Genomic DNA, 27,391 nt, shown 5'->3' on the forward strand with positions numbered 1-27,391 from the left:
GTAATATAACGTTTGTGTTACTGTTTTGCATTATCCCAAAAATTGTTTTGAGGCAATGTAGGCTACAAAAAATAATTTTAAGACGTTGTAATTCTAATAAGTTGTTCATTGTCAATTTCGTACTTAATACCAATAGACCATTGAGATATAACATGTAACCAGACTTATGCTGTAAATCAGTCACAAACAGATGTGCGGAATTCCTATTGTCTCTTGAAGAAAGTAGCAGTCACAAAAGTTTTTCCACTTGTAGATTGTGTAGTGGATAAAACAAAAGAATGAGAATGTGGTTATGACGGCAAGTTTTCTTCTTGAGTACCTTATTGCCAAATATCTGCAAACTTTGTTGGAATTTTTTTAGTAGCTTAGTAACTTTAACGGTTTTGAAACGAAAAGAAGACTAATTTGTATTGAAATATTTTCTTTAAAAGTCATAACTCCTACATTTTCTTATCAGATTATGTGCAAGGTTCTCTGTTTTGTAGCCTAATTTTAAAGAAGTGATAGGCTAACCTACGCCGATTGGCTATATCGAAACTAAACTCACTTGTTATCTGCATTTGAACCGTTAGTGAGAATGCAATATTTTGTGTTCAAGTCAATTTTTGAAACGATTTTACTCTTAAAATGACGTTAAGCCATGGATCACTGAATTAGATCACTAATTCCGTGATCCATGGTTAAGCTAAAGTTAAGAAAAGCCATTGTTTAAATATGCCAAATTGTTCATGTTGTAAAATAGACGTCGGCTACACACATATAGTAGGCTACAGCTGATTGGTTTAAATTGTATTGGCCAGAACCGTTAAAAAAATAGTGGCCCGATACTAAAAAAATCAAGCTACTTCAAGTACGGGAAGTGCTTGATTAATTCGTTAAGAAAAGGGGTAGTAAAAAGACGGAGTTGTCTTTGAAAGCAAGTCTAAATTAGGCTAATACCAACGCACTGTACCACAATAAGATTAAATCGGAATAATAATAACAATAGGCGGTGCTTTCTTGGGTTTCGTTTTCCTGGAAAGGTTTCAGAGCTCTAAAGTAATCTTGGCTCCGGATCCAAAAGTACTCCTGAACCTTTTTGTCAAAGCCGCTGGTTTTAGCATTGCAGTCTGCTAACCAGATGTTGTTCTATATCAGCATTAGATTTAAGATTTCCTGTTGGTTAACTGAAGTGAAACAAACCTGAACTGTATAAAAATATGGAGCGAAGAAAATCAACAAAGAAAAGCATGAAAAGGCTGTCGTCTGTAAAGATGAGAAGTAAAACTTTAGGCCAATCTGTGTTGGATGCACCAAAACTTCCTGCACCTAATTTTGAAATCGAAGATGTTTTACGTAAGTATAGGCTATCTTTCGGACCAAAACATTCCGACATCAGTAGGGTACCGTAGCCTACTTCTTTTGTGAATAAATCTACTCAATAAATTTATAACTTTGTCTGGTCAACACAACTTTTCTTGCATGGAGTTTTTCAATGGATTTAGGGTAATTTTGGGGTGCTGAATCCGAATCTGACCTCAGATTTATCGTATCACGTCAGGTTTGGGAGGTATGATAACAGCAAATTGTTACTTTTGTCAAAAGTGGAAGATTTGGCGTTGCGTTTATTGCACATACACATTGTGCTATATCCAGAAATCCAGGCCATGTAGTACATAAGTAGCTGAAATACACCCACCAACTATAGCCTAATTTTGATACCAATTTGTTTTCTAAGCAACATTATTAACCATGCAGTAGTAACAAGCTAAAAGGGAGGCTAAAAGTATAACTGACCCCCACCCTCGTCAATGTTTTGCATGAAACCACAAAGATTTAAACAGGCCTATGGCAATGCTTGTTCAGTAACCTTATTTAAGCTGTTTTGGCCTGTCTAACACTAACCTTTCATTATAGCACTGCATATGTTGGTGGTAAAGGCAACGCCAAAGCTTCCACTTTTGACAAAAGTAGCAATTTGCTGTTATCATATCTCACAAACCTGACGTGATATTATAAATCTGAGGCCAGATTCGGATTTAGCACCCGAAGTTACCCTAAATCAGTTCTCAAAGCCCATGCAAAAAAAAAACTTTTTTTTTTGTTGACCAGTGTAATGATATCATATACTCAATTATTGTTTTAGTGAGCCAACTGCAAGTCTCTGACGTGTTGAGTAATTGCATTGCAAGGGAAAACACAAGTTCGTGGAATCTCAACAAAGACAACAATTACTCACCAATCCACAAAAGCAAACAGAGTTCACTCCTCCACAAATGTTATAGCGACAACACTTTAAATCCTCTCTGGTTAGCCTTTTCTGCTCAAGATACGCGTTCCAATGGCCAGATGCTCTTGGGAAGAGTGATGGTAATATTATGTAGGCTATTGTAGATCATCATTTTTCTCATTGTTTTTAAGTAGCCTGCGGCAATTTTAAAGCTATGTGAAACATATAAGTCATAGGCAATGAAATGCTTGACCAATCTGAAGCAACTGGTTCAAAAAACTATTTAAACCTATAGCGTTAGAAGCTCAAAATTATTGATTTTTCAATATCTAAAGTTACTCTGCCTACAAACAAAGCAGAACGTCTGGCTTCTCTTCATTAATATTTCGGTGTAGTCAGAGGCGCCGGAACGATTTTTGACTGGGGGGGCAGGATTATGAAAAAAGGGCACTTTTGTTGCTGAAAGGCCAATTTTTTTTTAAGTTTTAAGATAAGATATAGCGATGATGCTTTTCTATCAGCTCACCATCGAGTAATTATACAAGTGTCCGGTATACAAAGAACAATGGCACGAAAGGGCACCATACTATATATTATAATGATGTAACCAACCTACTATGATACAGAATTTTGTGTCGTGAATATTATTTTGAGGCAAAAATGAAAGAATATAATTAGACTAAAAGCGAATAACAGAAATTGTTATATTGCAAAATATGCAGTAGCTTAATTAGGCTACATGGCCTTAAAAGGGCACCATTGCCCCCCCTGCCCCCCAATCCAGAGAAAATTTGAGGGCAGGGGAGCATTCGCCCCCCCTGCCCCCCCGCTTCCGGCGCCCCTGGGTGTAGTCCGAGGAAACATTCTCAGTCATGAGGTGGTGAAAGCATAGACCCCAGGCCCCAAAGGATAAAGCGCCAACAACGACTATTTTTTTATTTTTTTTATTTGGAGTTGCACAATTGCAGATACATCAGTCAATGAAAGGATGTTGCTGGAGTATTAATGAGGCCTGGTAGGCTACATCATTAAATTGTCGTTCTTAGAAACTAGCATCACAGAATTAATAGCCGAAATTTAGTTATAGTACGGTAGGCCTACTGTTTCACAAAGCAAGACAGTATTAAGCTGCTGTAATTTCATTTCCATGTAGGCCTACATCAATATATTCGTGACACAAAATTTGGTCTGACTCAGTTTTATAAATTATTCTGTTGCAAACATATTTGGCTACACTTTTACATTTTATTACTAACAAGAGTTTTGTAAAACTGTTTCCATTTCTAAATTCCCCTACTTCTCGTAGCCTACTGTTTAAACTTTAAAAAATCTTTGTTGCCACCATTAATTGTAGGCTATTTTAACATTGATAAAGCTGATGCTTAACGTAAAGTAGACTGCTGGTTGACCTACTTCTCAAGTCATACAGTAGCCTACAAAGTATAATCTATTGGTAGTCTATATAAATATATGCTTAAACAAGTAGGCTAACCTTTGTATAATGCTTTAGCAAACTAAAAATGAAGCTTTTGTCCAATGCAGTTGTTTTGATCTTATGATTTGCAATATTAATATTGTGTTTGTTGTGCACCCTGCGGCCATTTTTATTTTGTGTTCATTTAAAAGCTTTTATTCTCTTACTTACCTCTTTATATGAAAATAACAAGCGTAAATATGCAGCAGATGTAAATACAATCAACCAGGTTCAAAAACTTGTTTAATTTATTGATAAAGCTTCTGCCACCGCAAAGGTGGCTTCTTCGGCATCTTATTCAAAAAGAATAAGATTGTTCAAACAGACATTTTATTCTGTTTGAATAAGATACTAAAGAAGCCGCCTTTACGTTGGTGAAAGGTTTATCAATAATTTATGCAAGTTTTCGAACCTGGCTGATTGTATTTAGGCTACTTGTTCTGTTTAATCGTTCGGTCACATGCTAAATGAAGAATCTTTATGTAACTTTTCATTTTCCATAATATGAAGAAATCGAAACAGAGGTTATGAGATATCAAGGTCTACTTCAGCACTCTGCCCTACAGTATATTTCGTTATCTCTTTTAAAAGATAATATTTTATTTTGCAGAATTTGTCAGCATCATTATCACCATTGCTGGGTGAGGAGCATCATACAAGCATAGCCATACAACAACAATTCATCGAATACTCTTATGTGCCTTTTTCAAAGTACAGACAATACGTATTGGTAAGAGAAACTATTTTTGTTATGACAAAATCAATTCATTGATGGTCCACATCAAAAATGAACTTTTTTGTTTGCTAATATTTCGGTTAATATTTTTAAACACGTCTCTTGTTACTTCTACCTTTTTCCTGATTGTTAGGCTAATGTGGTCTGCATTCATTGCTATGGTTGTGATGGTTAGAAAAAGGATCAATAAGCTAAATTCACATTGCTAATTTAGTCATTTGTATGGAGTGGACCTATATACAGTACACTGTAAATGAAAAAGGTTCGTTTAGGGTTCTTTTAGGGTTCTTTTTTCGAGAAAAACCCTAGGCTTAGGGTTCTTTTAACAAAAAAGGTTCTTTATTGCAAAAAGAACCCTTTGCTTGCCAAAAGAACCCTAAGCCTAGGGTTCTTTTTCGGAACTTGTTTCGAAAAAGGTTCGTTTAGGGTTCTTTTTTCGAGAAAAACCCTAGGCTTAGGGTTCTTTTAACAACAAAGGTTCTTTATTGCAAAAAGAACCCTTTGCTTGCCAAAAGAACCCTAAGCCTAGGGTTCTTTTTCGGAACTTGTTTCGAAAAAGGTTCGTTTAGGGTTCTTTTTTCGAGAAAAACCCTAGGCTTAGGGTTCTTTTAACAACAAAGGTTCTTTATTGCAAAAAGAACCCTTTGCTTGCCAAAAGAACCCTAAGCCTAGGGTTCTTTTTCGGAACTTGTTTCGAAAAAGGTTCGTTTAGGGTTCTTTTTTCGAGAAAAACCCTAGGCTTAGGGTTCTTTTAACAACAAAGGTTCTTTATTGCAAAAAGAACCCTTTGCTTGCCAAAAGAACCCTAAGCCTAGGGTTCTTTTTCGGAACTTGTTTCGAAAAAGGTTCGTTTAGGGTTCTTTTTTCGAGAAAAACCCTAGGCTTAGGGTTCTTTTAACAACAAAGGTTCTTTATTGCAAAAAGAACCCTTTGCTTGCCAAAAGAACCCTAAGCCTAGGGTTCTTTTTCGGAACTTGTTTCGAAAAGAACCCTGCAGAAAGGTTCTTTTCGAAACGTTTTTTTTTTAACCTTTTTTTGAGATTCTTTTAGCAACAACACTGTAAAGGAAGAAGGCTCGAAAAAGAACCTATTAGGGAGCTACTGGGAATAGGGTTTTTTTTTAAGAAAAAAACCCCATTCCCAGTAGCTCCCTAAAAGGTTCTTTTTCGAGCCTTCTTCCTTTACAGTGTTGTTGCTAAAAGAATCTCAGAAAAAGGTTAAAAAAAAAACGTTTCGAAAAGAACCTTTCTGCAGGGTTCTTTTCGAAACAAGTTCCGAAAAAGAACCCTTTTTTTTAAGAAAAAAAAACCTTTGGGGGTTCTTGAAAGAACCAATACAGGGTTCTTTCAATAACTTTTTGAGGTACTATTATGAACATTCGATAAAATACCTTTCAGGTTTTTTCTTATTTAATACCTTTTTGAGGTACTATTATGAACCTTCCGAACGTTCGATAAAATACCTTTCAGGATTTTTTTCTTATTTAATACCTTTTTGAGGTACCAACCTTAGAAAACGAAAAACGATGAAGCATCTTTATTCTTTACATAGGACGATAAAAAAATACAGACCACAACAACTACAAAAATTACATAGGATGATCGATAGCGTTTAAAGAGCACAGAAAACATGCTTGTAACAACGAGATACCGGTACACGTTTTCTGATCTCCTAAAAATCTTCCGAGCATCCTGTATAATCACTGCCCATTACAATTTATTCACAAAACGCAATACCTTGCTTGTTACCTCCACATCTAAATGTAAAATGTGGGTAGAGAAAAAAGACAAGGTATGCTTAATGGATTTGGGGTACTGGATGTTAAACACCCAGTAAGTACTCAACAGCACGGCCACAGCATCCACTAAATTATCCATGCCAATTACTTGACACCCGTTGACCATGACAGTGAAGCCATCTTCTTCTTCAAACTGTATAACCGGATATGTTGATTCTGATATTGGTGCATTACATTTTGGTAAAGGCAAGACTGTACAGTTTGTGCATGGGCAATCCGATATTGATGCAGTAAGGTTTGATAAACGCAAAACTGTACAGCTGTGAAGAGAGAAGGCATATTGCGTGACCGACAATTCCAATCGACTGAACGAATGATGATGATGATTAAAACATAGTCTACAACATTTGTAAAATGAGATGAAACGACACACGATTTTTGATTTGGTTTTTGTTTGTGCTTTTAATATGCTTGATGTGCATTAATTTAGGCTACTTTAATGTGCGTGTTAGACAATTTCACTTGCGCTGTAACTTTTGAGCTTTCGATTTGTGACTGTCTTTGAAATTATGAAATATTGAAATAAGCAATTTTAGAACGAATGCAATACAAACCGATTTGCCAATTACGAATCCTTTTTTCTTTTGGCGATCAGTGCAAGAGAGTGCAAAACAATAAAGAACGCATGACGAAATAAAGGAACACAAGTAGGCGAAACAAAAAACTAACGTAAAATTATCAAAACAACCTTGTGTTTTTATCGTTTTGTGTCGCTGTTCAGTCAAGCTTGAAGTCGTCGTTTAGAAAACTTTTTTTTCGTCTTTGTAAGCTGAAGGAAGCATTTGTGCGTCTCTTGACGTAATTTCTACTAGTTATCGTACGTTTACGGGTCAGTCAGACCAGTTTACCGGTCAAGCCAGTGTATGTGGTGACTACAACGCATTTCACAGTTTACGATAGTTAGATTAGTGTATAGACATAGAGTCAAGACATCTGCTGCTGCATATATAAGATAGTATCAGTAATTATGCCAACTATCGAAGTGCAGAAATCAACTCGTGAAGATCTGTATGCTACAATTAGTTGGTAAGATACTGTTCTTTATATTATTAATTATGTCGTACTTTGGCGATATACTGGTTAAAAGTTTGTATTCTAAGGATCCTCTCACGTCAGATTAATGTTCTCGTCTGTTGTTTTGTGATTACGCAACGTGGTCTTCTTTATACAATAACAACAACTTTATACTTTGTAAAACAACAGTTAATCCTCTGTTTCTATTTACAATTTAAAATATTGTCTTCAGAAACCGTCGCATCTGGATACCCGTCAACTGTCAATGTCTACTCTACTATAAACCTTATTACTGCAAACCTTGTATCTATGGTTGTGTGCGTGCTAATTGTTGTGTTTTACAGTTGGTTGGCGAGGTAGAAGATGCTTTCAACATTGAGCGTCATTTGAAACAATTGAGAGGGGAGATGGCGAAGGGGGAGAGCTGTCGCAACAACGGCTTGATTCGCGACCGAATGTTGTGCACTCGATCCACGTGTTTGCACAATGGGAACGAAATGTCGGTTGCGGATCTGCAAGCGAAATATCTGTCGTTGGGAACCGCTGTTTGGGTATGTTGAACATTACGTTCATTTTTATATATATACGGCACTATTTAAAGACTAAAGCCAGTGTGACGTACTGGTTAGTAAGGTGACTGGGATCTAGCTGACATCAGATATATCAGGCGACAACTATCAGGCGATCGCTGCTGGAACTTGTTAGCTCAGTGCAGTAAACTCACAGTATAAACACAGAAGCCTGATTAATTGACAAATATATTTCGCCTTTAAGGATTATTATCCAACTGACCCTGTGTTTATACTATGAGTTTTAATATATCCTATATAGTAACAGAAATCGTGGATGTATGTGAAGGTTAATTTGAGGTTTTTGTCTTTGCAGATGATCGAAGAAATGAACAGTCTGGTGCAAAAAGATTGTGTTGAACTGCTCTCAGAAACTAGCCACCACCGTTTTTATCAGGACGTTAAAAAGCAGAAATTGCCGGCGGACATTCTGAACTTAACAGGTAACATAACTAAACTTGCATTTTCATTATATCAAGTTAAGTTTAAACTATCTTTTTTTGCTTGAAGAGAAGGGTTTACAATTGACGTCACCCAGCTTTTCACCCCCTCCTCCAATATCAACTTTCAGGTACCCTCCCCAGTTACCGGTTGACGTTGAACGCTCCCTAATTTGTAGTTCGTACAGTATGTATAGCAACTATTAATTAATAGATAATAATAGATCATTTTTTAGAGAAGAACTAGTTTAATCCAAGCTGGCTATACTCACGGTACCGTCACTCTTTCATGAGAGTTATCATGGCTACATCACAACCAATGCTATAAGCATCAATTTTCAATGCATGCTTTGTTACGGAAATTGGTGGTTATAATTAAGCTAATTAAGAATGTAAAAGTTGATTAAGAACATTACTGATGTCCTGCATGGCGAGCCATCGCACTTGATTGATAATCGCTAAATGTGATACCAAGTAAAAGGCTCTTGGTTGTGTGTCTCCCACCCATTGTAGGCTATTTGTTTGGTGAAGTGAATGTTGCTCAATGCCCGCACTTGTGCTGGCCATTGAGTTGACATATAATATGCTCATTGTTTGTTATAGAATCCAGAATCAACATATCCGGTTATACAGTTTGAAGAAGAAGATGGCTTCACTGTCATGGTTGACGGGTGTCAAGTAATTGGCATGGATAATTTAGTGGATGCTGTGGCCGTGCTGATGAGTACTTACTGGGTGTTTAACATCCAGTACCCCAAATCCATTAAGCATACCTTGTCTTTTTTCTCTACCCACATTTTACATTTAGATGTGGAGGTAACAAGCAAGGTATTGCGTTTTGTGAATAAATTGTAATGGGCAGTGATTATACAGGATGCTCGGAAGGTATTTAGGAGATCAGAAAACGTGTACCGGTATCTCGTTGTTGCAAGTACGTTTTCTGCGCTCCTTAAAAGCTATCGATCATCCTATATAATTTTTGTAGTTGTTGTGGTCTGTATTTTTTTATCGTCCTATATGTAAAGAATGAAGATGCTTCATTGTTTTTCGTTTTCTTTACACTTGTTCATTTCTACAAAACACGATTTCTTGATAATCGTGTTTTGTGAAGGTATTTGCTTTGTAACCGTCTTTTTCAATAAAACCTTAAAGCATCAGTTATAGCACTGTAAGTTTATCTAAAGGTGTCTATTGGAACCATAGGAAGGTTGGTACCTCAAAAAAGTATTAAATACGAAAAAAACCGTGAAAGGTATTTTATCGAACCTTTAGAAGGTTCATAATAATACCTCAAAAAGGTACTAAATAAGAAAAAACCTAAAAGGTATTTTATCGAGAGTTCATAATAGTACCTCAAAAAGGTACTAAATAAGAAAAAAGCCCTGAAAGATATTTTATCGAACGTTCAGAAGGTTCAGAATAGTACCTCAAAAAGGTACTAAATAAGAAAAAAACTCTGAAACGTATTTTATCGAACGTTCAGAAGGTTCAGAATAGTACCTCAAAAAGGTACTAAATAAAAAAAAACCCTGAAAGGTATTTTATCAAAGGTTCATAATAGTACCTCAAAAAGGTACTAAATAAGAAAAAAACCTGAAAGGTATTTTATCGAACGTTCAGAAGGTTCATAATAGTACCTCAAAAAGGTTCTTTTTAAGAAAAAAACCCGTTGGGGGTAATTGAAAGAACCCTGTATTGGTTCTTTCAAGAACTCCCTAAAGGGTTCTTTTCTTAAAAAGAACCCCATTCGCAGTAGCTCCCTTATAGGTTCTTTCAAGAACCCCCTAAAGGGTTCTTTTCTTAAAAAGAACCCCATTCGCAGTAGCTCCCTTATAGGTTCTTTCAAGAACCCCTAAAAGGTTCTTTTCTTAAAAAGAGCCCCATTCGCAGTAGCTCCCTTATAGGTTCTTTCAAGAACCCCCTAAAGGGTTCTTTTCTTAAAAAGAACCCCATTCGCAGTAGCTCCCTTATAGGTTCTTTTTCGAGCCTTTTTCGTTTACAGTGTATAGGCCTATTGGCTATTGATGGAGGTCAAGCAAAGCGACAAGCGTGGTTAAGAATTTTTTTATAACATACGCATGATACGCTATAATGCTGTAGCCTACAGTACAAATAGTAGGCTACACTAGCACAGCCTCTCCAGGCTTAGACCTACTCAAGATTAAGGTGGCTCGTTTTTGAACTTTTTTTTTAAATTCTTTCGGGGTAGTAGGGAAATGGTGCCAATGAGTGAGAAAACAATCATGACAAAATTTGAGATTCGTAGCAAATTGTCTTCAGCCTCCTCATGGGGCCCAAAAATCGAAAAATGGGGTTAAAACGCAATTTTTTTCAAAAATTTTTTTAGTTTGGGTAGATACAATATTGTTTAGATATATCTAAATAACCTAAAAAAAATTGAAGTCATTTGAACTATTCCTTCAGCTTCCTCACAGCTTCTAAAAATTTTCATTTTGCTGAAAATTTCGCATTTTTGTTTGTGTTACATAGCCTAACTACATAACTAACTACATAACTACAAACTTTGTCAGTGACGTAAATTCAAATAAAAGACGTCACTTTTTCCTACCAAATCAAACCAATTTCATTAAAAAATGATGCAACAGCTCAGGGCAGGTCTATAAAGAGAAATACAATGACGTTTTATAGCTGGCAAAATGTCTAACGCAATTATGAATCATGTAACCACCAACAAAAATGCGAAATTTTCAGCAAAATGGAAATTTTCAGAAGCTGTGAGGAAGCTGAAGGAATAGTTTAAATGACTCCAATTTTTTTTCTTAGGCTAATTAGATATATCTAAACAATATTGTATCTACCCAAACTAAAAATATTTTTGAAAAAAATTGCGTTTTTGACGCCATTTTTCGATTTTTGGGCCCCATAAGGAGGCTGAAGACAATTTTTACGAATCTCAAATTTTGTCATGAGCGTTTTCTCACTCATTGGCACCATTTCCCCACTACCCCGAAAGAATTAAAAAAAAAGTTCAAAAACGAGCCACCCTACTCAAGATGGCTGAAGATTTAAATTAAGTAAAATGGATGACAAGGAAGCCAATCTTCGTGTGCACTTTCAGGCATGCCTTGTCCTGCCAAAGACACAGCCGCATGCTTTTGAGCGGGGTCGAACTGGCGTTCTTTCAAGTGTCGTCTAGAACTTTAACCACTCGGCTATGCAGCCGAAACACAAATGGCATTGACATTTAAATATTAACAAAATATTGCGGTTCAGTATCAATTTATCTTTCAAGGACACCACTTCGCACAAAGTTCTCAATACTGAGGAGTTGTGCTCTGTATGCTGGGGGCATTGCAAACACAAGTATCTGAACAATCCTCTTGTGGATCATTTAGACTCCGTCGTTCCTACTGATCTTTGTGACGCTCTTTATTATTTGTTCTGCATCTTTAACAAATTGACTGAGCCTGGAACATATCCACCAATCATGGATTATGAAGAAGTAAGTTGACATTTGTACCACGCTCACGTACATCTGGTAACAACTATTGTTAGTTGGTTAAGTTTTGAACTATTGTTTTACAACCATATGCAAACAGTGGAACTGGTTATCTGTGACAAAAGCAGAGGTTTGTGCTACGAGAGCAAATGTAGCCTAGTTAAAATAGGCAATTTTTTATGTTTTAAGTTTATTTTTCATATTTAACTTTTGAATGAGTTCCTCCACAACGCATCATCTGATTTAATTTCGGTTTTGATTGATTTATTTTCAGATTACGATGCTACAAATCTAAAATAATAATATTGGTATGTAGTGCTTTAGTGCGTCTCGTTTTGTCGTGCATTTAAATGGTAAATTGTCGTAAAAAAAAAGTACAAAAAAAAATAAATAGTTTCACTCCAACATTATGAAATACCAAAGACAGGCAAGACACAACAATAACACAGGGTTGAGCATTACAACAGTATATTACATATTTACAAATAGTTCAACATTCAAACGTTTTCGACTTAACTTAAGTCCTCATCAGGAATCTGTAAATAATTATAAACTACAATAAATTTCACTTCTTGACAGTGACTACCGTAACTAACTAACTAACTAACTAATTTACTCGGCAAGGAAAGAAAAAGAAATCACGCTTGACGATGAATCTAAGGATGAAATTAAGTTTATGGTTAAACGATTCATGTCTGATGCAAAACGTGCTTGCTCGTCAAAACGAAATCAAATAATACACCGAACTCTGAACACTCTATCAAAAAACAAAGACATCAAGATCTGTAAATTTGATAAAGGAAAAGGGACAGCAATTTTAAACACCTCGGATTACTATCTGAAACTGGACTCTATAGTCAATGATAAATCGAAGTTTGAACGTATTTCAGACAGCGGCAAATCACATCCCATCATTTCAAAAGAAAAGTCAATTGCGTACTACATCCGTAAGTACTTTAAAGACTTCGACAAACAATTGATAACAAAACTGATTCCATCGGGCAGTAACCCCGGTAAATTATACGGCTTGGTAAAAGTGCACAAGGAAGGTAACCCTCTTCGGCCTGTTGTTTCTATGATAGGCTCTCCGGAATATGAACTGGCAAAATTCTTAGATAGCATGATTAAACCGTACATTCCAAATTCGTATATGCTTAACTCCACAAGTCATTTTTTAGAAAAACTAAAAGATTATTCTCCGTCTTCTGGACAGATGATGGTCAGTTTTGATGTTAAATCTCTGTTTACGAACGTACCTTTGAAAGAGACTGTTGACATCATTGCTGACTACATTTATTCGGAAACAAAACCAACTCAATTACCTTTCAAGCGTGACGTATTTGTCAAGTTAATGAATTTAGCTACCGAAGGCATATTTATGTATAAAAACCAATTGTTTAAACAAATTGACGGTGTGGCCATGGGATCTCCATTGGGCCCTACTATTGCTAATTTTTTTCTGGCACATTTGGAAACAAAATTATTTGAAAAACATCTAGCATTTCACCCGAAGTTGTTCTTACGTTACATTGATGACATTTTTGCGGTATTCAATAAAGAAACCTCATGTGAAACCTTTTTAGATATGCTGAACTCTCAACATAAAAACATTAAATTTACAATCGAAAAAGCACGTGAAACCCTTCCTTTTTTGGACGTTGAAATTAAAATTAATGCCACTGGATTTGATACTTGGGTTTGGCGCAAACCAACTCATTCTGGTTTGTTTTTGAACTTTGATGCATTATGCCCATTGAAATGGAAGTCTGGTTTGATCTTGTGCCTATTAGCTCGGGCTAAAATGATTTGCTGCAATGATGCTCTTTTTAATATTGAAATAGAGAAATTGAAACAAATGTTTTATAATAATGGTTATCCAAAATTGTACTTTGAGAAAATATTGAATCGTTTTATCTCTGAGAATTCCAACCAAAAAGAAAAGGCTGAAAATGAGTTAAATGTGAAGCATTGCTTGTCCATTCCGTTTGTGGGAAAAGAATCCAAAACGTTTGCTCGTAAAATCGGACAGTTTATGAAAAATAAATTTGATGTGGACGTTTTTCCTGTTTATAAAACATTTAAAATTAGTTCGTATTTTCAACTAAAGTCCCAGACGCCTTCGTCTCTCTGCTCAAATGTCGTATATTGTTTTACATGTCCGTGTGATTCGGCATTGACGTACATCGGTATGTCCACCAGACATTTGACCACGAGAGTACGGGAGCATCTGAACTTTAGAGACTTAAAGAAAAGTGCCATCAAGGACCATATCATGGATTGTTCTTTTTGCACAGATCAAAAATTCTCTGCTGACTCATTTAAAATTTTACGCAAAGGCAAATCCCAATTTGACACAAAAATTCAGGAAGCGTTGTTAATCAAACGCTACAATCCAAATCTAAACAAACAATTATTTGCTGGTGGCGCCTCCATTCTCCTCAATATTTATTAGCCTAGTTGCATCACGTACTCCGTGGTGCAAATTCGTTTGTAACTTAGTCATGCAGTTGCCTTTTCTTAATGTAATTTTTCGTCTGTCTGTATGTTTTCCACTCCAGTGCTTTTAATCGTGCGTGTTTCTCGATGCTTTTAGTTAGTTAGTTAGTTACGGTAGTCACTGTCAAGAAGTGAAATTTATTGTAGTTTATAATTATGTAACATGTACCATGTTTTTAACTAACAAAATTATATTTTAACATTTAACCGAAAATTATCAGTATTGCAAAATGCATTTCAATGCTGCAAATTCAAAACCTAACGTTCTCATAGAACATAAGTCAAGCTTCCTGTTAACAAACGCCACTCACACAGAATCTAGCTCAACACATCTGTATTTCTAAAGCGACATAACTATGAAACCGGTATAGCTTTTCCCTTGATTCTTACGATAGCTGTTATTGATGAAAAGGCTCTACCGGTATATTATGAAGTAAGCGGGGAATTGAAAATGACAGGCATTCGGAATTTGACTAGCAAAACGAACGGACTGAATTTTAGAACGAGAAGGTTAAATTCACGCCGGGAGAATGTCACTCACCCGACACCCGTCTCAATAAATTAAATTAGTTAGGTATTTTCTCAACTCCCCGAATACTAAAACTTGTAATATTGATAAACAATAAAATGTATGATTCTATTTAATTCGTTTGCCTTTTGTAGGAAGTCATACCCCTAGACTAGACAGCCAGAAGCCTAAATTATCCTTCTAAAGTATACTTTTAAATTAGAGACTTAGAGTCTCAATATTCTTTAAATTATCCTTTTTATAAAAAATAATACGACAAATTAGACAGCCAAACCCTACGCTGGGGTCAAAGTTAGGCAGAACCCTACACTAGGGGCTTCAGAGATCGTAAAAACCCTACACTGGGGGCTCGTCCGGGAAGTAAAAAATTTTTAGGTTGTGAAAAATTTTTAGGGTAGTCAAAATATATAGAAGTTTATGAGATAGTTAGACAGTCTTAATATAATTAATTAAATTATAAAACCATTAAATAATATAAATGTTGCCACATTTGGTGACCTTTGAACTTAAGTCTTGTTGAAAATGAATAAAAGCTTAATAAATAATTTGCGTCCTACTTTGGCGCCACTCAGAAAAGTAAGTTTAGCAAGATTTTCTCCAAACTACAGCTATGACAAATCTGGTAAGTACTTGTTTTTCCTTAATTCTGTGTTACAATTGCCGCAATATCTCTTGTCATGTATTTCACAATTCAATGGTAGTTTTTAGCCTACGGTCTACATTATGGCCCGAAGAAAATCTCTGTTAAAAATAAAGCAAAACACGTACTCATCAATATATTTTAAAATAATGTAACTTGATAATATTTCACACGTTGATTCGCCAACAAACTATGTGCAGCCTACTGTACTTTTTAAGCGCAACGCCGGCAATTTATTGCTTGTCAAACGTAACTGATTTTTGTTGTTTGCTTATGGGAAGTAATAATAGCGAATTGTTCAGCGGCAGACAGCCCATTTAAACGCCGATGTCAACAATTTATTTACATACCGAAGCGCCATTTGCCACTTTTAATATTTTTAAACGTTCACATTAGAATAATTAGATTCACTGATTAGTAATTACCAACAAGTTGCCTTTTCAGGGAAACATAACCATGTAATTTTTTGTTTAAAATTCACAGTGTCAAATGTAACTTAAATTTTTAGCTCATTTTAATATTCCTTTTATTTTGCCTTACTCGGCATCGCAGATTGCAGGACACCCCGTCCCAATCTTATTTTATACAGACGTGCAGGCACCGCTCTGCAAAGCGTTGTGGTTTCGCTCCCAAGCAACCATCGTAATTTTTGTGCGTCTTTTTACTCCGGCTAGGAGACACTTTGGTACCCTGTTACGTTCTCAGCTGAAGCTATCAGTTCGTGCAACTCCCTGGGGCAAAGGAAAGGGGAAATCATGCGAAGCCGCCTGGACACATAAGGTTGTTATCGTTCCCCCCATTTTTTAGTATTATTAGGAGCTAGCATGATTTGAGAAATTTTGTTTAGTTATTTTAGCCGCTGTTTTTCTTTTGTTTGGAATTGCAGTATATGCACAGTTATTTACCCTGAATATGGAACCTTGTGTGTAAAAACTTGGTTGGCATTTGGCCATGTAATTTCTTTTGTTTTTTGATAAGGCAGGAGCGCTGCCACGTTCTGAAATCGATTAAACAACACCATTCATCCCACGTCGTTCAAACGTTGATTAACCATTACAAAACATGCTAGACGTTTTATGCCTACCGATTTTATCTCGGTATGTTCTATTGAACCATTACTGTTTCCTGTTACATAATTCTATTAGCCGTAAGCTTAGCCTACGCCATGACACTGTCATGTTACGTAGTATTTCCATTTACCCTATGTTATTATTTACCGCTTTTACATATCGTACTTCAAGCTACGCCATGTCTCATTGACATTGTTCATTCACTGATATCGCATCACCACCTGTTTTTCACTGCATTTTATTACAATTTTAGGTGCTCATCATTTCACCTAGCCTACGTTAACTAAGCTATTCGTTCTCAACGACTTCGCTCATTCACTGACATTGTATTTCCTGTATTGTATCACATTGTACATACTTACATTCTAGTCTACCGATTTTTCCTGCCTGTTCTCACACTTGAACAGCTTCTAGAACCTCATAAGCTGGCATCTGCGGCCATGATTAAATCATGTCGCCTAGTGGTTTGAACAATTTTATGCTATATTTTGTTATTGTGTTATACTACCGTGTAGCCTACGTACCTTACTTATTACATGTACCTTGCGAATGCTACTCTGTATCGCTTTTTGCAGAAGCGCCACCTCGCGACAAGGTTGCTGCTACGACGAGATGCGAGAGACATTGAGAGACCTCAAGAGACCTTGAGAGACTACAGCACTACGACGGATGACACGACAGAGTTCTCTATCGCCACCACACGGTGACTCTCATCAACTTACCTCCACGCGAGATGCCTCTATTCAGAGATGCCTTTACTTAAAGAAGCTCTGCGCAGACGACGTCAACTCGGCTAACCTCATAGCCGCCAACATGCACCGAAGCTGCATCGTTAACTTTCAACATGGTCAATCCCATGTCCGCCGTAAAACTGCACTACCGTGCACAGTAGTTGCATTGTTACGCACTCAAACCTTCTTCACACAAGAAGCACTCTACTTCAACAACATCGCCGCAGCATTCAGCTGCCCAAGACGTCTGCTTTACAGCTTGCGACCTTACAAGCTGACCACTCATTCATGTCGTGCTCACTGCTCATCATCCGTCAACAGACATAAACTGAACTGCTCATCAGCACTGCTTGTCATAGTCTCGAACTCAACATGCTTGAACTGTATAGCATAACTGGTCCTCAAAGACATTACTCTCACAAACGCCATCTTTGTCTAGCTAGTACAACCTTCGCGCACGCGTAGCACACCGCTATTCTATTATTATTATGGTTGCTTCTATGAGTGTCAAGCCTATCTCCCCGGACGCGGGGCATGAACAATCAAGGACACTCACCTGCCTATATAGCCTAACCTACCATATTTGTGTATTTTATCTTGCAAGTGCAATCTGTGTATATCATACCAAGCCAAAGGGCTCCCAGGGAACTAAGACATCGCCTTATCTCTTATGATAACCGACTGTTACCCCTGTAACCGCAACTACTGTAGCCTATTACAGTCCCGCAATTATTGTAGCCTATATCGTAGCCTACTAAGCCAAGGGCTTCCAGGGAACTAAGACATCGCCTTATCTCTTACGATAACCGACTGTTACCCCTGCAACCGCAACTACTGTAGCCTATTACAGTCCCGCAATTATTGTAGCCTATATCGTAGCCTACTAAGCCAAGGGCTTCCAGGGAACTAAGACATCGCCTTATCTCTTACGATAACCGACTGTTACCCCCGCAACCGCAACTACTGTAGCCTATTACAGTCCCGCAATTATTGTAGCCTATATCGTAGCCTACCAAGCCAAAGGGCTTCCAGGGAACTTAAGACATCGCTTTATCTCTTATGATAAACGACTGTTATCCCTGCAATCACGTTATTGACTACTTGTTAACTTATGTGTGCGTCCAATCTCCTCATCCCACGAAAGGAGGGGGGTCATGTGTCTTCCCCTAGCAATTGTTAGCCTACAATTGTCAATTTTCTTTGTAAAAAACATATCTTATAACCACACACCTATATATTATTGCATCATGTATAACCGAGTTATTGTAATATTATTTATCTGTTATTTTGCCGTAAGGAGGGAAGTGTGTAACATGTACCATGTTTTTAACTAACAAAATTATATTTTAACATTTAACCGAAAATTATCAGTATTGCAAAATGCATTTCAATGCTGCAAATTCAAAACCTAACGTTCTCATAGAACATAAGTCAAGCTTCCTGTTAACAAACGCCACTCACACAGAATCTAGCTCAACACATCTGTATTTCTAAAGCGACATAACTATGAAACCGGTATAGCTTTTCCCTTGATTCTTACGATAGCTGTTATTGATGAAAAGGCTCTACCGGTATATTATGAAGTAAGCGGGGAATTGAAAATGACAGGCATTCGGAATTTGACTAGCAAAACGAACGGACTGAATTTTAGAACGAGAAGGTTAAATTCACGCCGGGAGAATGTCACTCACCCGACACCCGTCTCAATAAATTAAATTAGTTAGGTATTTTCTCAACTCCCCGAATACTAAAACTTGTAATATTGATAAACAATAAAATGTATGATTCTATTTAATTCGTTTGCCTTTTGTAGGAAGTCATACCCCTAGACTAGACAGCCAGAAGCCTAAATTATCCTTCTAAAGTATACTTTTAAATTAGAGACTTAGAGTCTCAATATTCTTTTAAATTATCCTTTTATTTTATAACCAAATTACGACAGTAAGTTAGGCAAAACCCTACAATTATTTACAGATTCCTGATGAGGACTTAAGTTAAGTCGAAAACGTTTGAATGTTGAACTATTTGTAAATATGTAATATACTGTTGTAATGCTCAACCCTGTGTTATTGTTGTGTCTTGCCTGTCTTTGGTATAAAAAAGCAAACTCTCTCCCGAAACTACATTATGAAATGCTGTAGAAATTAGTCAAAATAGTTTTGGCAAAATATTTGACTGGGCTATTACAAGCCAAAATTTACTACGAAACTGCGTAATCGGAACTAGTTGAATTTATTATTTCAGACTGAATTGTTCTTACGCAAGCTACTTGCCTGCCTTGATATGCCATGGATTTCCACTCCAGACGACTCCCTATTCAATGAAGACTTTGATAAACAAGAGGATTTTGAACCCAGCCCTCCTTTGCAGGCAAGCTACAATTGTCAACCATACCAACTAGGGCTAGGCTATGTTTAGCAATATACAACAATTGTCAATTGTCATACATAAATTAATTACACTGGTCTACAAAAAAAGAATTTTTTTTGCTCCATGAACTTTGAAGACTGATTTAGAGTAATTTTGGGGTGCTGAATCCGAATCTGACCTCAGATTTATCCTATCACGTCAGGTTTGTGAAATATGATAACAACAAATTGCTACTTTCGTCAAAAGTGGAAGATTTGGCGTTGCGTTTACCACCAACATATGCAGTGCTGTAACGAAAGGTTAGTGTTAGACAGGCCAAAACAGCTTAAATATGGTTACTGAACAAGCATTGCCATAGGCTTGTTTAAATCTTTGTGGTTTCATGCAAAACATTGACGGGGGGAGGGGGTCAGTTACACTTATAGCCTCCCTTTTAGCTTGTTATTACTGCCTTGTTAATAATGTTGCTTAGAAAACAAATTGGTATCAAAATTATAATTGGTAGGTGTATTTCAGCTACTTATGCACCACATGGCCTGGATTTCTGGATCTTGCACAATGTGTATGTGCAATAAACGCAACGTCAAATCTTCCACTTTTGACAAAAGTAACAATATGCTGTTATCATATCTCACAAACCTGACGTGATAGCATAAATCTAAGGTCATATTCGGATTCAGCACCCCAAAATTACTCTAAATCAGTTTTCAAAGTTCACAGAGCAAAAATCGTGTAGACCAGTGTTATTATTAGCTATCAAATCATCCAAGTCAATTCGATCATGAGAGGATTAGTTGAAAATCATGAACACGTTCAGTTTGTTTCCTTGAAAGCTTTTATGACACTCCACAAAAAATTTTCTTCAATTACTTTATCAACGCCTATATAAAAGGTAAAATATAACCTTTTGTTAAACCTGGAATCTGTTTATAGATTTTTATATCTGTATATAGTTTAGTTTCTACTAAGAGGTATCCTACAATTGTGATTCGATTATGCAATTGCTTTTTAAGCAAAGCGATTATTAGAATCTTAATTAGTCAAATAAGTATAAAGTCACATACACGTATTTAAATACAATGAAGTGCTAATTAAATCTTATAGGAGGAAATCGTCGCCTGCTATAAACGTAAATAATACTTAAATAGACACATAAAGCTGTAAATTTTGATACCATGCTTGTTTTCTAAATGATTAGTAGCCTATGGTTCGAAAATCTTAAAAACTTTACAGTCAGATTTTAATTACTTATTTTTAGGATTAGTGTATTGCTGCAGGCCATTAGTAGCCTATAAGGATTCGCACTGTCTGCTTTGTAAAACGCCGAGAGCAACGTAGGCTATATTTGGTATGGATGTAGCGTAAAAACGCACATTATGATTATTCAATTGCGTTTTTAATCGCCTATGTGCATCGTGAATTGTGCAATGTGCATAGGCCTATTGCATTGAAAATTGTCGGATTAAATTTAGGAATTCTTATGTGACCTTTATCACTTCGAGATCTATATATTTGTTCAGGTAAACTTTCAACAATTGCTATCGATAATAGCAGACATGGTGGGAGTCGAAATGGCAAATAGTCATCTCTTTTACAAAGCTGTGAGAAGGCTCTGCTTGATGGAGTACCAGGAAGTTGTAAAAGCTGTAAGTTAAAGCTTTATTAAAAATTTTTTCTTTAGTTTTTGCAATACATTTAAGCATAACGTGTTTTTGAAATATTTGGAAAAACTGTCTTTTCACTGATGTTGAAAACCCATGGTCGAATACATAATGAAACCACGCACGATCCTGCTCATTTGAACAGCTTTTTAGATCGGTGATTTATTTGCAAGCAGCTCTGTGGACTAATGATAGCAGTAGTAGGCTAGTTGTGATTTATTTATCCTCGTGGTATGACTAGAGTGTGAGGTGTTCTAAAGATTATTTAGAACTTTTGTTATATATGTCATGCCCATGTGGGCACATTATTACTCCAACTTAATTTCTGATTGTTTTTATCGTTCTGAATACTTTTAACTCTTCCAACGCTCATTGTATGTAAATTTGTAACAGTAGATATTTAGTGAGCTCTTAAACTGACGACATCCAAATAGGCTCTTTGTGGCCTTTGTGCATTTGCAGTGTGTGTATATTTCGTTGTTTTGTTTTGGATATGAACAGCTTTGTCTGACGCAAATAAATAATAGTAATAATTTGTATTGGCAAAAAAATGCAAAATAGAGTGTTTCAAAGTCCGAAACGACCAAAATTGAAATCGAACCCAAGTCTACCAGAGGCCAAACTATAAAACTGAACAGTTTTATTTCAAAGTGTAGGCTACGTGCATTACGCTATACCCATAGCCTATTAGAACTGTGAAGTATCGAACAATGTTTTCTTATAGTCATGCGCTTGCTTTTTGTTTATGAAATTTTTATTTGCATATAGGCTCTCTATCGGTGCATATCACTATAGTTGTGTATTCGCTACATATAACACGCAGTTATTTGATTTTCAGGGCTGGGTTATGGTAAGAAAAGCAGGAAGTGATTCATGGAAGAAAAGATGGAGTGTTCTACAAAGTTCAAAATTGACATGTTACGATACAGTGTTGTGCCAAACTGTCAAAGAGGAAATTAACTTACATAGCAACATGCATGTTGAAGTAAGTATTTGAAGAGGTATTTGGCTATCTTTAAACGCTTAACTATGCTTCGAACAATATGCCAAGTTCATTCTTGGGTTAGGCTACGTATGTCTGTCTATTTTAAACAAGTACTCATTCTTTGAGCAGTTGAACTAAATTTATACAACATTTAAATATGATCTCGATACGTTTATTTCAATGCAACCCCTTAACCATAAGATCACTAATTTTGTTTTTCATTCAGTCTCTTCCAACCATTTCCTCTCACAAACATCGCTTCCGTGTAGTGGAAAAAGAAGGATTCACAATCATTTGTGAGCATGAGTTTTCTTGCTCCGACTCTAATTCGTCGCATTCGTGGATATCACTAGCCAACGTTGCAATAAAAATCCACAGAGCCGGTAATAACGCATTGTTTTTAGGAAGGTTATTTTTTTGCTTTTTATTAGCTAGATATAGTATAGCTTATATCTCTTGAGTAAACATTTATCTACTTCAAACGGAAAAGATAAGATTTATTGCAGGCAAGCACACATAGTTTACTCTAGTCTAGTTAAAAATAAAAGACTCTGTAAATTTAAGAGACGTTGAAGCTGTTTTGATGGTAGCCTACCTAATTTCGCCTGAAAAATTGTTAGAAGCGTAACTAAAACTGCAAGTCACATTTAAGACAAGAAGATTTCACAACCTGCAATTGTGAACAGATTTACCATGGATGAAAAGGGTTTTTGTTCAACTTAAAACCGTAATTCAACAATTAAAATACAAGCCGACACTTTCTAGTTATCTGATAATAACATCATTTATCTTTAGGCATGTCAGCAAAGACAGGAGAGATATGCGAAAGGCGACTGGAGAGGTTCAATCGAAGGGAAAGCGTCCGAGAAGTTTATAAGAAAAAGCAGGATGTTTTAGAAACCCATCAAAGACTCCAAGAAGCAAAAAAAGTCAGTAATTTGCACTTAAAGTTGTTAAAATTGTGACAGACGAACAAGTGTGATTAACTGTTGAAAAGTGAAAACGCTGGAGACGTCTTTCATAGATGCAGTCTTTGAATAACTCTAAAAGTGTTTCGAATTTTCAAGATTTTTATTTAAGGGATTTCAAGAAATACAGTACGGTATTTCTTAAAACACATATTTAAAAATATTGTTTAGATTTAGAGTGTTAATTCATTTACACAGCTCAATTAAACTGCCACGATCATCTATATAATGATAAAACTGCAAAGTTGGTGCTACAGTAGTTCCCGCTTATTAAGCCCACCTCGGGACCGGACGATTGTGGGCTTATTAAGCGGGTGGGCCTATTAAGCGGAAGACAAATCTCTGCCACTTCCATACGCACAATTGACCATAGCCGACAGAACTATGGCTAAAAATTACTAAATCTGTTCACAACTGTGCAGAACTATCGGTTCAACCTGAAAATCCTAAAAATTGCGTTTTTTGCTGGTTGTGTCTGCAAGGAGCCGCTCTTTGTACAACCAGAGTACAATCCAGTGAAATGAGATCCTGGTTAAATGGTTTGTGGTGAAACAGTTGAATTGAGAACAGAGTCAGCAGCGTCATTACGAGTGAAATCGTTAAAAGCAATAGGCTACAAAAAATAGTAAATTGTGACGTTTTTACATAACTCCAATCCAAGCAAATGTAACCAAAAACTGGGCTAATTAAGCGGGTTTTGAGCTTAAAAAGCGGCGTTACAATTACAGGAATAAATGGAAGTAATTCCGGAGCAGACCAAACTGGGCTTAATAAGCGGTTGAGCCTATAACCATGGGCTTAATAAGCGGAGACTACTATTTGCATTTTACGTGTTTTTATGTTACTTTCAGAGGCGATCAACTATTGAGGAAAGGCTGCAGCAGAGAGCTTTGCAACGTGAAGAGCAAATGGTCTTTATGACAAAGATGGATAAAATTTATGACAGGCTCGAGTCGATTCAGCTCCAGCGGAGGTTGCACAATAAAGAAGAAAGAGAGAAGAGGTTGATGAAATTGTAAGTAACTTACTTTTGTCTAACGTTGAAAACTTTTTTTCTTTCAACGTTGGCCTATCGTTTTTGTAAATAAGATGCAACTAGTCGGTCTACTTGAGTAACCACTATTTTTCATACTTTGTTATGTTTGTTTGTTTGCTTATGATCTTTCACTACCATCCTGATTGGGCCATAATTTAACCAACAGTTGTACGATGCATTGTTTTGACAATTACATCTACTCTGCTTGTTTGTCAATACATGGCGCTGTTGAAACAAAATAAATTGACTTGACTTGACTTGCTTCAAAGTAATGAACTACCATCTACGAGTTTAATGACGTAGCGTATTATAACTAATACAGATTTACAAGTCACGAAGAAAGTATTAAGCTGGGACGAATAATTGAAGACTCTTGGCTGCATGAAAAAGACGATTCAAAATCACTGCAAGAACTTTCAGCGGAAGAAGCTCAACTGGAAAGCGAGCTGGAGGTTTTCATACTTAATTGCTAAACTTTAGTTTACATAAAGTCTGGTCGACTAGTCAAATAAATATGCTGTAGCATGCTTCTTTAAGATGTTGTTAATGTAACAAAATTTGCTAGAAATGATTGCGCTTTTTTAGAAGAATAAATCAAGAATAATAATATGCAATAAATTGAGCTTCGCTTTCGTTATTTCATATGACTAGGAAACTATGTACCAAAAGCTAGTGCAAACCGCTACTACTGTACCATAGCGAGCCCGCAGCATCAGGGTAAAACAGGTCGTTTGTATCTACATACATTTGTGAAGTAAAGAATATACCAATTCGTCATTACCGTTTCAACACTTTGTATGTTGCTACTGTTATCGGTCAAGCGCGTTGGGCTCGCAGTCGAGAGCCTGCATGTTCGACTCCAGCCACCCGCACTTGCTGTTGTTTCTCTGGGCAAGAAACTTTACGATAATTGCCTCTACCCAGTGATCGAATTCGAGTAATGGGTAGTACCAAATTTAAGTCATAAGTAGAGTAGACAACCGGAAACAGACATTGCAGTCGGCTGCAGCGTGGGTCAGGTGTACATCGGAAGGCGTACACCGATGCATAGCGCTCAAGTCCGCTTTCCCGCAATGCAGGATAAAGATAACAAAACAAACAAAAAAATCTAAAACAAACAAAATTCTTTGCTAAAAGTGTCATGTCTTTGTAACGTAATCATTAACGTAATTTCACCGCTTTGTTAACAGATTCTTCAGGAAACTCCCATTCTAGTGTCATCCTTGGGACCTGATGACTGTTCCAATGTGGTTGATAATAATCCATCGATAACTCTTCGTCTTCCATCACAATCTGTCAAACATAATCACGAATCTTCCAACTCGTTCTCAGAAAACACATCGATGACATCCAGTGATGCTACTATGCTCACACTTCCTGACGTGGCATTGCACACTTAGTCTTTTTATTTTAAGTTTATACATATGTTTTGTTTATAGGTCACTTGGTAGTTAATATAGGATACGTTGGTGAGTGAGACAGTTTGATGACAGACAACTTTTGTCTTGATGTTTGCAGATCAACAGTAGCTTACTCTTGTGAAAAAGTGCACCAGAGATGTTATAAAGCACATTTTGTAGTATCAGCGTGATTGGTGAATCGCGTATTCGAAAATCTTTGCCTTCAAGTGATTGTGGGTCAACTTAGGTATTATTTTGAACTATGACAAACCCAAATAGTTTTTTTCTTCTGAAACTACGTTTTCTACACCATAAGCCTCATTGTTAAGCTTTTGAACTGCTCAATATTTTTTGTCGTTAAGTAAATTTGTTAACAAAACAAAGTTGTTTAGTTAAAGAAGCTTGCTTAAACTGGTGTACGTTTTGTGTATAGCCTATTTTACTGTTTACCAACATCAAAACGCAGTTTTAGTCCAATAGCTAAAGACTAACAGAGTGTTAGTAACAATACGTGCATAGCTTAATCAGCAGCTTTATTGTATTCATAGTATACATCTTATTTGCATTGGTATTCAAAATAAAGGACAAGCCTTTTCTTGACAGTGTGTCCTTACTGTACTCTCTCCACACTGCTCCTATGTTCTGGGCTCAATGAAGAAACTACCTATATTCTGGACATTATGAAGGATTTTTTTCAGTAAAAAAACGATGCTGTTGCTTGTTGGTTTGCCCCATACGCGTCATAAACGCATGCAGCATATGTTGTTAGAAATACAGGTTTAATATGTTTATCACACTGACTGCGCTAGATTGAGGAGATTTACGGCTCGCATCATATCAACATAGTAGTCGATGAACCGCAAGCCTTTGGAATGCTTCTTCAATTTTGTGAGCGAGATTAGGTTTATGATTAGGCAACAACAACACCATAAGTCAATTTGATTTCATCAAAAAGGCTTACATTTAATTAACACACACTATATTAGTAACCTATTTTCCATAGATGGCCAACCTGCGGTCTTCAGACCTTTTTATGCAGCTCTATAAACTTTCAGAAAAATTTTCTTAGACAATTTAGTTGTCGTGCAAATTGGGCAATAGATAGGGAGTCCCCATTTATGAGAAAAAATAGTCTGCGATTTTGCATCGCTCTGCGGAACCACGTGATTCCTTGGCTGTTGTCTTGTTTGCAGCGAAGAATTCGCAGCACCAAAATGATTTAGAGCTCTCTACCGTAGCTCTACAGTTTAAAATATAATTTTCAACAATGTTACTGCAAGTTAAAGCGTCAAATATCATTTTCTGTAAGTAATTAACGCTGCAGAGTTCAAATGTGTGAAAGCTTTGTCGAGAAAAATGTCATCAGGCTAAAAAAAAGTACGGTAGCCTATAAAGATGGAAATAAGCCAGACAGCAAATCAGTCGTCTTTTACATTGATTCAACGTCTGCAGACGTTGAATCAATGTGAAAAACGACTGATTTGTTGTCTGGGAATTTTTTTAAACCAGAATAGGGGGACAATAGGCTAGAGAAAAAGAGAAGTAGCCTAACTTTATTTTCCAATCAGATCATACGGTAGTATACAATAAGCTTACATCACAATAACACACAATTCACAAACATAAAGAAACGCTAGCACGCTCTCAGTGTTGAACAATTCGATCTGATTAACTAGGAGCAGCGAAAGACCATTAGTCATCCAGTCAGCTGCTTCCAGGAAGGGTTTGCATTCACTGATAATGGAGGTAGGCCTACACCGGTAGCCTATGTCTTATTTAGCCGAAGTATGTTGTCAAAACAGCGT

At 36.5% G+C, this 27,391-nt stretch overlaps 2 protein-coding genes across 2 annotated transcripts; both read left to right on the top strand.

Annotated features, from left to right (window-relative positions):
* Positions 1-1,199: 1,199 nt before the first annotated feature.
* Positions 1,200-26,218, top strand: LOC145775861 (differentially expressed in FDCP 6-like). Its single transcript, XM_082587245.1, has 12 exons — positions 1,200-1,335; positions 2,126-2,349; positions 4,294-4,413; positions 11,494-11,703; positions 19,411-19,536; positions 21,057-21,182; positions 22,036-22,182; positions 22,409-22,565; positions 22,978-23,111; positions 24,002-24,165; positions 24,509-24,638; positions 25,377-26,218. Exons 1-12 carry the CDS (start codon positions 1,200-1,202, stop codon positions 25,584-25,586), a joined length of 1,884 nt encoding a protein of 627 aa, XP_082443371.1. The 3' UTR covers positions 25,587-26,218.
* On the top strand, positions 7,079-9,217 carry LOC145776353 (uncharacterized). Its single transcript, XM_082587749.1, has 4 exons — positions 7,079-7,243; positions 7,576-7,782; positions 8,117-8,243; positions 8,844-9,217. Exons 2-4 carry the CDS (start codon positions 7,639-7,641, stop codon positions 8,876-8,878), a joined length of 306 nt encoding a protein of 101 aa, XP_082443875.1. The 5' UTR covers positions 7,079-7,243; positions 7,576-7,638; the 3' UTR covers positions 8,879-9,217.
* Positions 26,219-27,391: the final 1,173 nt, after the last annotated feature.

Source organism: Aplidium turbinatum, chromosome 8, assembly GCF_918807975.1.
Source record: "Aplidium turbinatum chromosome 8, kaAplTurb1.1, whole genome shotgun sequence".
NCBI lineage: Eukaryota > Metazoa > Chordata > Ascidiacea > Aplousobranchia > Polyclinidae > Aplidium > Aplidium turbinatum.

Excerpts from the sequence above, each read along its gene's own strand:
- LOC145775861 (XM_082587245.1), top strand. The coding sequence starts at position 1,200 with ATGGAGCGAAGAAAATCAACAAAGAAAAGCATGAAAAGGCTGTCGTCT. Across the intron at positions 21,183-22,035 it reads ACCAGGAAGTTGTAAAAGCT|GGCTGGGTTATGGTAAGAAA; the intron begins GTAAGTTAAAGC and ends TTTGATTTTCAG. Across the intron at positions 24,639-25,376 it reads AACTGGAAAGCGAGCTGGAG|ATTCTTCAGGAAACTCCCAT; the intron begins GTTTTCATACTT and ends CTTTGTTAACAG.
- LOC145776353 (XM_082587749.1), top strand. The coding sequence starts at position 7,639 with ATGGCGAAGGGGGAGAGCTGTCGCAACAACGGCTTGATTCGCGACCGA. Across the intron at positions 7,783-8,116 it reads CGTTGGGAACCGCTGTTTGG|ATGATCGAAGAAATGAACAG; the intron begins GTATGTTGAACA and ends TTGTCTTTGCAG. Across the intron at positions 8,244-8,843 it reads GGACATTCTGAACTTAACAG|AATCCAGAATCAACATATCC; the intron begins GTAACATAACTA and ends TGTTTGTTATAG.